This window comes from Halichoerus grypus, chromosome 8 (genome assembly GCF_964656455.1).
Source record: "Halichoerus grypus chromosome 8, mHalGry1.hap1.1, whole genome shotgun sequence".
In the NCBI taxonomy this organism is placed as follows: domain Eukaryota; kingdom Metazoa; phylum Chordata; class Mammalia; order Carnivora; family Phocidae; genus Halichoerus; species Halichoerus grypus.
The window spans coordinates 78,168,433-78,181,096 of NC_135719.1; the positions used below are offsets into that span (position 1 = coordinate 78,168,433).

At 35.6% G+C, this 12,664-nt stretch overlaps 1 protein-coding gene and 1 pseudogene across 2 annotated transcripts; both read right to left on the reverse strand.

Moving 5' to 3' along the window:
- Positions 1-602: 602 nt before the first annotated feature.
- On the reverse strand, positions 603-9,010 carry LOC118529665 (olfactory receptor 4F21-like; annotated as a pseudogene).
- A 363-nt stretch (positions 9,011-9,373) lies between these two features.
- On the reverse strand, positions 9,374-12,104 carry LOC118529664 (olfactory receptor 4F6-like). Of its 2 annotated transcripts, XM_078078721.1 has the most exons (2): positions 11,156-12,074; positions 9,374-9,387 (listed from the first exon to the last, which is right to left on the reverse strand). In XM_078078721.1, exons 1-2 carry the CDS (start codon positions 12,072-12,074, stop codon positions 9,374-9,376), a joined length of 933 nt encoding a protein of 310 aa, XP_077934847.1. The 2 variants fall into 2 exon arrangements, with proteins under 2 accessions (XP_077934847.1, XP_035938494.1); XM_036082601.2 differs by lacking the exon at positions 9,374-9,387 and having other exon boundaries at positions 11,136-12,104.
- Between the last annotated feature and the right edge of the window lie 560 nt (positions 12,105-12,664).

Sequence of the window (12,664 nt, forward strand, 5' to 3'; positions counted from 1 at the left end):
TTGGGATAATTCTAAGCCACAGAATTTATAGAGTCCCCCAGAAGGCCATTGTAGGCTGTACCCTAGTTAATTTATCAACATAAGCAACCTTCAATTCTCTGTCTCACTTTCTATTCCCTTAATCACATTTTCAAAAATAAACTTCAAAATAAACTACTGTCAATCAAATTTTGTCTTTGGATTTTCTTGAGGGAACACAACCTGAGTAACTAGATAGAATTACTAGTCCTATGTATATTTGATGTAATCATTCCTGACATTCTCCAAAGCATGGTTGCTATTCATTTGCAAACCTATGGGAAGCAGAAGAGATGTTATTATATTCTTCTATTGTCAAAATGATCACAATTTCAATCGTAAATATTATTTAGTAGATAGTGATGCTGTCTCCTAAAATAACCCATATCACGGTGGATTCACATTTCCTATGGTAGTAGAGGTTATGGATAAATGCTCTAGTAGTTGGAATCTATTCCGTGAGATAGATGTTATGCCCAGATCTGGCCATGTTCAATGTCAGAAGCCTAAGGGGGAGTATTCAAATGGCTGATGGATGTATAGTTTTAGAGCTCCAAAGTCAAATTCAGTAGCAAAATCTGGAATCATGTCCCTTTTATTACTACCTTTATGTCTTTGTTCTGTAATGTATAGATGGCAGATTCAAGTCACAGGTGATAGCAAAGTCAATAAGGAACAGGCATTATCACCTGATGATGTGGGGAAAGGTCAGACAGAGAAATATGTATGGACTGGAAGACAGATCCACCACCGTGATGTGAGCTGAACCAGTGCCAAGTGCTTTGGATCAGTCTTTTGAAGAACACTTCCAGACAGTGACCAAAATGAAGATATAGGAAGAATTAGCAGAAAGAAGGTGCTCATGCTCATGACATTGCTGCTGGCAGCAACAATAAATTCAAATTTGGCTCCATATATGCATGCAAGTTTTATGATTCTGGGAAAGTCATAATAGAAGTTTTTATTTTGTTAGGACCACAAAAGCACAAGTTTATAATGAAAACAAATTGAGACATATGTAAGTCACCCCAAGTACCCAGCTAGTAGTTACAAATGAATACATATTGTAGGATTCCTGATGTTCAGGTAGTGAAGAGGTTTACAGATTGCTGTGTACCTGTCAAATGCCATGGCTATGAGTAAGACCATCTCCATTCCTCCCATGATGTGAATGAAACATATCTGTGTCATGCAGCTTTGGAAAGAAATTATCTTGTATGGATTTGAAAGTTCTGTAGTCATCTTAGGGATTGTGATTAAAAAAAAGGTCCACATCAATGAGGGACAGGTTGGCCAGGAGGAAGTACATAGGAAAATGTAAATGGTAGTCTAAAATTAGCAAAAGAAAATGAAGAGATTTCCTGGGATGATCCCTAAAGAGATCAAGGAGAATATCAACATGAGAAAAACTTTAGTTTCCCAAGAACTAGAGTCCCAGCAGCACAAACTCAGAAACCAGAGACTCTCTCAATCCTCTTTTACTGGTGGAAGCATCTTTTCTTTTCCCTATCTGAAGAGATTTGTGTGTGCTTATCTGAAAACTATAATGACCTCTCCTGAGTTGGTTGCCCTAGAGGGGACTGCCGATAATCCTCAGTGCCTACCCCACCTCTTCACGTTACTCCTAGTCCTTTAAGCAGGCTCAAGTCCCAGAAAGCTCCAGTGAGTTAGGGACAAAGTGGAATTCATGACAAGATGCAATACACACCAAGAGAACTGTAAAATCCATATGATTATCAACAGACATCTAGAACATATGTATGGGAATGGATCCTAAGAGTGGTGGACTAGGATGGAAGGAATGTAATATTGGTTTGGGCCACATTTAATGGTATTATTACACTAAACAATGATTCTGTATTCATTATATTAGCTCAGATGGCTTGGAGTGACCATAACAGGTCGCTTTATGTGGTTGAATACAAATTTAGACCCAATTTCGGAATACATAGAATGAGGCTGATCTGCCAGAATCTCCTTAGTTTATACTGTTAGAAGTTATTCAAAGGTTGAGGGAGATTGTAATGCTGCAATTGATGCAATTTTTCTCTTCCTGTTATTTTTATTATTTGCTTTCCTTGTTATTCAAGAGCTTTCTTTTGTCTTCATGGTAAAATATAAAAAACAGATCGATAGATAATAGATGATAGATTGAAAAAACAAATCTTTTTTTTTTTTTTTATTCATTTGAAACAGAGAGATAGAGAGCATGAGCAGGGGGAGAGGCAGAAGCAGACATCTCACTGAGCAGGGAGCCGGATGTTGGGCTCCATCCCAGGACCTGGAGATAATGAGCGGAGCCTAAGGCAGACGCTAAACCATCTGAGCCACCCAGGCGCCCCATGAAAAAACAAATCTTAATAGGGGAAGGAGATGGTAATTTACAGAAAGGAATGTCACCCCCCAGGTGACTCATTAACCACTTTTCTTCTTGCTTCCTTTAGAAAACCAACATGTTTCTAGGAGGCAATTCCCATAACAGACTGATTTCTGGCTGGCAACCCCAAGTCTCTGAGTTGAACTTGGTCACTACCCAAGCACAATTAGTGCTGTTAATTAGCTGCTTTTATGATGGCAGTATTTTGTATAACTCTTTGCACAGGGGAGAATTATGCAGCAGACAGAAACTTTTTGAGTTGTTCTGACTCCCTGAAGTTATAGTTGCTTTATGCCCTCAGGTGGAGGAGCACAATTTCTCCTGTTCATTATATTTCAGTATTAAAAAAACGCATGTACACTGATGCAAGTAGCCTCTATGAACGATAGTTAAATGTAGGTCTCTAGACAAGGGTGCTTATGGATGGGAGGTTTTATGCTACCACTCATTCACCATAGTTAGACTTTGATTTTGTTATTCTTTAATCACGAGATGAAACATACAGAAAATAGCAGAAAACAAATTTATAGCTTAATCAAATTTTATAAAGTAATCATCACCCAAGTCAAGATGCAGAACCATGTCAGCTATCCTATCACAGAAATCTCTGTGACTCATCCAAATTACAGCCACCTTTCCCCTCAAAAGGAGCCATGATTCTGTTATGGTAAAAATGTCCCTGCATTTTTTTTTCTAGCTTTGTCTTCCAAATATGCATCCCAAAACACTATAGTTTGTCTTGACCATTTTTTTCTTTTAATATGTCTTTCAAATCTCTTCTAATATAGATTTCCCTCCAACCTTTTTCTTTCCCTTAAATTATTTGTTGAAAAATGTGAGCCTTTTACACTTAATTTCCCACACTCTGAATTTTGCTGATTGCAGGCACTCATTGCAGTTCAGCATTTCCATTACCTTTGTACTATCCAAATGGCAGCTGGATCCAGAGGTTAACCAAACACAGGTTTGATCCCATTTTTGATAACATTATAGGTGATCAGGAGGCATAGTTATGACTTTCCCTCCTGTTATTAACAGCTGTTAATGCTCCATATGTATACATATATTTACATGTGTATATTTGTATGTGTATGTGAATGTATATATGTGTTAATGAGAGAGAGAGAGAGAGAGAGAAAGGGATATTGACCATACCAATACTTTCCAAACCAGTGGGCTTCTTTTTCCTTTCTCCTATTCCATATTTGTATCTCTGTCCTTTCGTTCTCCCAGTGAGACTTTGGGTCTTAACACTATAAATATATATTTTTTCATTTGCATAATCCTACATAGCACAGAAAATTGTTTCAGAATTATTATATCCATACCACTATAAAAAAGAAAAGTAACTGTTAAGAAGACATCAGTTTTCTTGCATTTTATTTTTTAAATTAATGGTATGTAGTCAAGAGACAATCTCAGGAAACAAACTGAGGGTTGCTGGAGTGGAGGGGGGTGGGAGGGATGGGGTGGCTGGGTGATGGACATTGGGGAGTGTATGTGCTATGGTGAGTGCTGTGAATTGTGTAAGCCTGATGAATCACAGACCTGTACCCTTGAAACAAATAATACATTATATGTTAATAAAAAATTAAAAAAAAATTAATGGTATGTAGTCAAAGTATTACCTTCAAAAGTTAATTGGGAAGAAAAAAAGAAAGAGCAGTCCAAAACAAAGTTAATTGGATTAGTTCTTATTATTTCCCCTTTAGTTTGGCTATGCCATTTGTTGAAGATAATTTGGGTTCATTTGTTTCTCTTTGCATTCAGGTTTAGGGTCTTTTAACAACTTACCATTGTTGAGTTAAAGTCAATTTTTGAACATGTGACTGATTAACATGACTAAATTCAAAAGTGTACATTCTTAGAGGATGTCCCTTTCTTCTATATCCCATCTAGCACTTTTACGTGTCGTTCCCTTTTACATGTCATGGGTAATATAAGACATCAGATTCCCTTTTATGTGTCATGGGTAACATAACACATCAGATTCTGGTACATGACTGTCATTTTTCTTTTTTGAACAAATGTTTTCTGTGTGTGGTTGTATAATGTGTTTTATTTATTTAGTTAGTTTTAAGTTTTTATTTTAATTGCAGTTAGTTAATATACAGTGTTTTATTAGTTTCAGGTGTACAATGCAATGATTCAACAATTTCATACATTGCCCAGTGATCATCCCAAAAAGTGCACTCTTAATCTCTATCACCTATGTAACCCATCCCCCTATCCACCTCACTTCTGGTAAGCATCAGTTTGTTCTCTATAGTTAAGAGTCTGTTTCTTGGTTTGTCTCTCTCTCTTTTTCCCTTTGCTCATTTTTTTTGTTTCTTAAATTCCACATATGAGTGAAATCGTATGGTATTTGTCTTTCTCTGACTGACTTACTTTACTTAGCATAATACTCTCTAGCTCCGTGGACCATGTCATTGTGAATGGCAAGATTTCATTTGTTTTTATGCCTGAGTAATATTCCATTGTGCATATCTATATACCACTTCTTCTTTATCCATTCATTAGTGGATAGACACCTGGGCTGCTTCCACATCTTGGCTGTTGTAAATAATGCTGCTATAAACATAGGGGTGCATGTATCCCTTGAATTAGTGTTTTTGTATTCCTTGGGTAAATACCTGGTAGTGTGATTGCTGGATCATAGGATAGTTCTATTTTTAACTTTTTGAGGAACCTCCCATACTATTTTCCAGAGCGGCTGTACCAGTTTGCATTCTCACCAACAGTGCACCTGTGTTCCTTTTTCTCCATATCCTTTCCAACACCTGTTGTTTCTTCTGTTGTTGATTTTAGCCATTCTGACAGGTGTGAGGTGATATCTCATTGTAGTTTTGATTTGTATTTCCCTGATGGAAGTGATGATGATTATCTTTTCATGTGTCTGCTGGTCATTTGTATGTCTTTTGGAAGAAATATTTGTATATTTACAGATATACAGATAATATAGGAAGAAATATCTGTATATCTGCATGTCTTCCGCCCATTTTTAAATTGGATTATTGTTCTTTGGGAGTTTAGTTTTATAAGTTCTTTATATATTTTAGATAATAACCCTTTATATCTTCTCCCACTCCATAGGTTGCTTATTGGTTTTACTGATTGTTTACGTCACTGTGCAGAGTTTTTATTTTGATGTACTCCCAATAGTTTATTTTTGCTTTTGTTTCCTTTGCCTCAGGAGACATATGTAGTAAGAACTTGCTATGACCTATGTCAATAAGTAACTGTGTGTGTTCTCCTCTAGGATTTGTATGATTTTAGGTCTCATGTTTAGGTCTTTAATCCATTTTGAATTTATTTTTTGAGTATGGAGTAAGAAAGTAGTCCATTTTCATTCAAAATGCACACAATCTAACCCACCATTTTATCCCACACTCCTCCCCTGACGATGTCTTATAGTCCAGTTATTCAAATCTGCTTAGTATTTCCACTTATGCTAGACTTATTCCTAATAAAGTACCCTTGTTTATGCTGCTCTCTCTGCTAGGTTAAGTCTCTACAGCCATCCTACTTTTATGTCCTTTTCCCTTGAACTTCAAAACAGTTTATATTCTGTAGATACTATCTTAGCTCTTAAATATATGCAATGTTATATGATCTTTACATTTACAAAGGCATTTTAGGACACGTACTTTTGAAAAAGTATTCTTAGTGGTTTTGTAACCCATCACAATAATTTTATATTAGGGTTGTTGGAAACCTCTTTATCAAACTAAGACAAATCCATTCACAGTTTTGCTATCTGAGGCAATTTGTAGTGTACAGGTTTTGAATATAGTCTGTGGACGTTGGACTCACAACCTATTTTTACAAATGTGGTTACTAATTATATTCAATTCTTATGCTTATGAATGTCAAATGAAGTAGTAAAAATGTTTTGCACAGTTTTTGTATTTGGTGAGTGCACAATAGATTTAGATAATTATTAGTAGTAAGATTTATCACCTTTTGATTCATAGAGAAACCCCAGCTCCCCAATAATCATTAAAGAATTTTACTTTTATTCTAGAAACAGTAATCATAAAATGATTGAATTTCAGTTCCCTGAATCCTTCTGTTTTCCCATCTTCAGAATGAATGCACTGGGTCAAAAATTCTCAAAATGCCCACTGATCTAATACCTTTTTGGGCATGAGTGAGGGACAGAATTCTAAAATAATTTTCATAGTCTCTTAGAAGCTTGGATAGAAACATGAGAGCTAAGACAGATGTAGAGATCCAGTCTTTGGGGAAGTTAAAATAAATGAACATTCTAGAAAAGAATGTAAAGGTTATAAGGCCTTATAGAGAATGGAATTTATACTCATCATTTAGTGATATTGAAATGCTTAGAAGAAAAAGTGTTAATCCAAAATAAAATTAAAGATGAAAAATAGAAGAAAAATAAATAAGATAGCAGGAAAATAAAAGGATAAAAGAAAGGTGATTTAGAGGTTAAATGAGAAGTGAGAAAAATACAAAAAACCTACATGAGAGAAAATGTGAAGGGGTTTAATTGGAGATTAAATTGAAAAAAGATTCTGGAATGCCTGCTAAGGGATTTGTGTTTTATTATGAATATAGCACAGAACTACTGAAGAATTATGTGCAATTGTGTAATAGGTTTCTAACAAATAGTGAATAGTAAATACATAATAGCCATTATTAAGGTAGTAATAACAGGACATTTGTCAACAGGATGTGGGAGATTAAAAAAAAGACGATGTAAATGATTTTATTCTGAGTAATTGTGGAAATAGATGGGTTCTAGGGAGGCATGAAAGTATAGTGGGTTATTCTTACCAAATTTCTTGGGGGATAGTAGTATTTCTTTTCAAAATTTCCCTAATCATGGTTATTGCAGCACCCTTGGAAATTACACTTTTCTCTTCATTATCCCAATTCCATTCCTTAGCCCTATCCATTAATGCTCCATATTACAGTTTTCAAAGTTCTATATGAATTTAGCAATTCTATTTCCAAGTATAAAAAGAAGTCAAATAATAAAACAAGACATAAACCCTCTTTTCCCTTCTGCTTAGCATGGTAATAAATACAATTATACTAATCATTAACAATAAAGAGAATGGGATTCCTGTTGTGAGATCATTTCTGGTGTGACTGAATAGTTAGGATGGTTCTTAAGAATCAAAGTATGCAACTTAGAATGGAACTTCAATATTTACTTATGGGCTGCAACCATTTCATTTCACTGAGAGGACAAACTTGATACTCACATCTCCATTAAGAAATATACCAAGGGTGATAGCTGACCAGTGGTTTCTCTTTTGCAGCAAAAAGACTTTATACCATGGTAACAAGTAAGAATTCAGATATGCTGCTCTTCAGCAAAAGGAATTTCTTGCTCACTTAGTTAAGACATCGCATTTCCTGAGTATATGCTGCTGAGGAGTGAGTGATGGTAAGGGATTCTCAGTTACAGGGAACCCTTCACCACTGTAATCCTTTCAAAGCTCATCTGATTTCTTCAAAAATGGTTCAAGGAGTTTTAGAAGAATTCTGTTGATTCTAAGTTAAACATTGGGTTTATTGAAGAAGTTCTCCAGAATCTTAGACACTGGCTGTAGCATTCATGAAGAGCCAGCTACAAATGAACAAAAAAATCTTTCCCTATGTACTAGATTCAACTTAAAATTCAACATTTAGGGTGTTATGTTTGTCTTAAATAATCTTTTACCCCTCTTTAAAGAAAAATACCTAAAGTCCTCATAAGTTTCACTGAGATTGAAGTCATGAGACTTGGCATTTTTAGGAGAAGAAAGGGAAAAATGAAGGGGGGAAATCGGAGGGAGAGATGAACCATGAGAGACTATGGACTCTGAGAAACAAACTGAGGGTTTTAGAGGGGAGGGGGTGGGGGGATGGGTTAACCCGGTGATGGGTATTAAAGAGGGCGCATACTGAATGGTGCACTGGGTGTTATACGAAAACAATGAATCGTGGATCACCACATCAAAAACTAATGATGTATTGTATGGTGACTAACATAACATAATAAAATTAAATTAAAAAAAAAAGAATTCTGGTTAAAAAAAAAAAGACTTGGCGATTTTAGTACAAATTTACTGTGTGATTTTGGCATGTCATTCAGAATCTCCAAGCCTTAGTTTTCCTGTTTACAAATGAGCTCATTGGATCAAAATCTCTCAAAGACAAAATTCCATAACTCTAGGAGTATGATTTGCACCTTTACGTAAAAGAAATAGCCCCAACCAGATTATATTGGAATTGCAGGAAGGAGGGAAAGAGGTGGGTAAGAGAACACTGCATCAGGGTATATAGAAATAGGATCCTTAAATAGAAAGGAAAGGAGAGATTAGCCTGAAAGATTCAGAAGGACTCAACACTTAGAACACTTGTATAACATATACTAAGTTATATAACACAACAAGGGCAATCCTTGTTAATATTCATACTAACTCTTCTAAATATTTGAACTGACCTCACAGGCTCCTTCCATTTTTCTTGAAGATACACACACAATTGAATTCAGCCAAATGGGTTCTTACTAGTAGAAGCATCTCGTTGTCAATAAAATGCTACACTTTGGTTAGTTCTGCTAATATACTTCACTTTCATCATTCCACCTACCTGCTTCATATCTGGAAGAGACTACAGCAATTTTCGGAGCAAGGAAGAGTACAGATTTTCCTTTTTGCACTTTGTCTTAAAGCAAAAAATTTCCAAGAGAAGAAAGTGTGTCTGATTTGTCCTCCTTAGCAAGTCATTTGGTTAAGAGCCATTTATGATGAGTGACCAGAGGCAGGTGACGAGATCTGGAAATAGCCAGCCTGAAGTTTGAGTACTGAGACTAAGTCACATAGTCTCACAGGTTTTCCCTTGAGGATACACACAGAATGTTCTTGAGACAGGGGCTGTTGTCACAATTTCTTGGCTTCCTTAGGTATTTCTAATACCTCACTGAATCTAAAGGTGATTTTTTTTTTCTGTGCAAATGAAACTTTATTTCCTTATATCTATATTTCTCTTAATTCTCTTTATATTGAAGTATAATTGACATACAATGTGATGTTACTTTCAAGTGTATAACACATTGATTTGACAATTCTATACATTACTCAGTGCTCAGCACGCCAAGTGTAGTCATCATCTGTCAACATAGAACATTATTACAGTATTATTGACTTTATTCCATATGCTGTACTTTTCATTTCTGTGATTTATTTACATTATAACTGGATGTTTGTACCTCTGAATACCCTTTATCTATTTCTCCCATCCCCCCTCCCATCTGCCATGTGGCAACCACTGTTTTTTTTTTTCTCTATATAAGAGTCTGTTTGTTTTGTGTTGAAATCATATGGTACTTGTCTTTCTCTGTTAAAGGTGACTTTTTAAAATTTAATTTGTATATTTGAAGAGAGAGAGAGCACGAGCAGGGGGAGGGACAGAGGGAGAGGCAGGTTCCCAGCTGAGCAGGGAGCCTGACAAGGGGCCTGGGATTAGATTCCAGGACCCTGGGATCATGACCTGAGCCAAAGGCAGGAGCTTAACCAACTGAGCCACCCAGGTGCTCCTCCCTGTTAAAGGTGACTTTTTAAAAGAATCATAGTGAAACCAATAAAATAATGTTCTGAAGTTAAAATCCAGATGGGTTAAGGAGACAATAAACAGTAATGCTTTAGATAATGCACAAAGAAGATAGCTTATACCATTTATGACCACTTTTGGATAAAATATAGGGAAAAAATTACCTTGACCAATAGTAAGAAAGTCTCATTTATTATTTACCATTTTATTGAGCAGCTTTAATTACAATGCAGCAGTTATAACTGAGCTGAGTCTCCACAATTAATGTTTCTTAAATCAGTCATAGGGATACATCTAAGTGATTGCTCAGTTGTGCTCTTTGACCCATCAGACTACCCAAGTTTTACTTGGAAGGGTAAAGTAAAAGTAAAGATGTCAATCATCTCTTTATCCTAAGTACCTGGCTTAAGTACAGGTGAGATCTGAGTTGGGTACTTTTTTAGGTAATAAGATCCTTGAAATACTTTTATAATTGTAGATACTCTTTTAGGGTAAATCAAGAAATGCTTTGAGGAAGACTGCAAGGACAACAGAAATTTGCTGTCGAAAAAAATGGACCGTAGGCAAATTTTGCATAATGCAAAGTAGTAGAATCTATTTCTAAAGTAACATTGTACAAAATACATTGACAATCAGAGACTGAAAACAATTCTTAAGAGTTGTAACAAAGCATTGCCTGCCTGTTTATCTAACCTATAGTATAATTAGGATGAGAATTGTTTCTTTCTCAATTTTTAATGACTGCTGGTTTGTATAAACTCATATTTTATCCATTGGATCCACATAATTTCCATAAGAAATATTAACTGATTCCCAGTGATGCTTATAATCAGTATGAAGATACTGATAAAGTTCAATCTGATTATATGTACATGTATGTATTTACATGGAGATATGAAACAATTACATGAAAATTGAATGTGCTCATAGATGGAAGTTGCAATTTAATTTTATGGGTAGGTAGGAATATATAACACTTTATTTTTCATACTTAACAGAAATTACTGCAGCTCTATTTGAAAGTGAAGTTCTTTGATTCAATACCTCTTTTATGTAGAGTTCTCAGTTTTTTAAAGGCAATAATGAAATTATACATAATCCATAGTGTTCTTGTTGATCACAAGGGTCCTGATGGTCCACAACAGTCATCTTGTGCTCTTACCAATGAAGTCTGTTATGGCATCTCCCTAGAACTTACAACTTGTTGAGTCAGCCTTCTTATTGCCACCTTCATCTCTCTGTTCCTTAAAGTATAGATGGCAGGATTTAATACAGGAGTGATGACAAAGTCCACAATGGCAAAAAATTTATCCATTGACTTGGTAGGGAAAGGCCACACATAGAGAAACATGCATGGAGTGAAAAACAAAACCACTACAGTGATGTGAGCTGACAGAGTGATGAATGCTTTGGATAAATCTTTTGAAGAATGTTGCCTGACAGTGATCAGAATAAAGATGTATGACACAATTAAGAAAAAGAAGGTGCCCATAGATATGAAGCCACTGTTGGCAGTGACCACAAATTCTAGGCTGTAAGTGTCCATGCATGCAAGTTTAATAACCCTAGGAAAATCACAATAAAAGCTCCCCACATTATTAGGGCCACAGAAAGGTAAATTTATGACAAAAACAAACTGAGACACAGCATGAATCACCCCAATGATCCAAGCAGCCACTACCAAAAACATGCACATTTTGGGATTCATAGTAGTTAGATAGTGGAGAGGCTTGCAAATCGCTGTGTACCTGTCATATGCCATGGCTAAGAGCAGTACCATCTCAACTCCTCCCATGACATGAATAAAGAACATTTGTGTCATGCAATTGTGGAAGGAAATGATTTTGCAACCACTGAAAAGATCAGAGATCATCCTAGGAACTGTGGTGGATGAAAGGCCCAGGTCAATGAATGATAGGTTGGCCAGCAGGATATACATGGGGGAGTGTAAGTGAGAATCAAAAATCACTGTTAACATAATGAAGAGGTTTCCCAAGATAATTCCCACATAGAACAAAGAGAAGAAAAGAAAGAGGAAAACCTGCATTCCCAAGGATTGTGTAAGTCCCAGTAACACAAACTCAGTTACCACAGAGCCATTTACTTGGTCCATTGAATCATAAGGAAGGGAAGACTCTGAAGTGACCTGAAAGAAACAAGAGAGATGGGATTAACTTTGAGGAGTGCCTCAAACAATGTGTTAAATGTTGATAATTTAAATTGGTTATTGACAGCTCTTTCATTTAATTGATAGTAAATTGTTTACAAAATAATGGAAACCCAGGGTATGGGTTTGGTAGTATGACCAAAGCTGCACTCAGGGGCCATCTATTGCTTTAAATTGCTCTTATTTATTCAAGTACATGGAATAATGAGGCAACTTAAGAAGTTAGAAAAGGATGCACAAATTAAACTCAAGGAATTCAGGGAAAGAATATAATAAAACTTAAAAACAAAAATAATATGTATTGATGCCTAGAAAATTGGGAGAGTAAACCTGAGCATATAAAAAGTTTTTTTTTAAAAAGAAGGAGACAACCTTTTGAAAATATAATCAAGAATAATAAAATTAAACAAAAATTAGAAATAAGTATAGAATAATAACAGTTAACATAGTAACAGTCAATACATCTTTGAAGTCTTTTTTTGTGTGTTACTCTTAGGTTTGTACTGCCGAAATGGTGTTTGCATTGGAGTTTGAGT

Bases quoted from the DNA above. Each gene is read 5' to 3' on its own strand.
- LOC118529664 (XM_036082601.2), bottom strand. From the start codon at position 12,074: ATGGACCAAGTAAATGGCTCTGTGGTAACTGAGTTTGTGTTACTGGGA.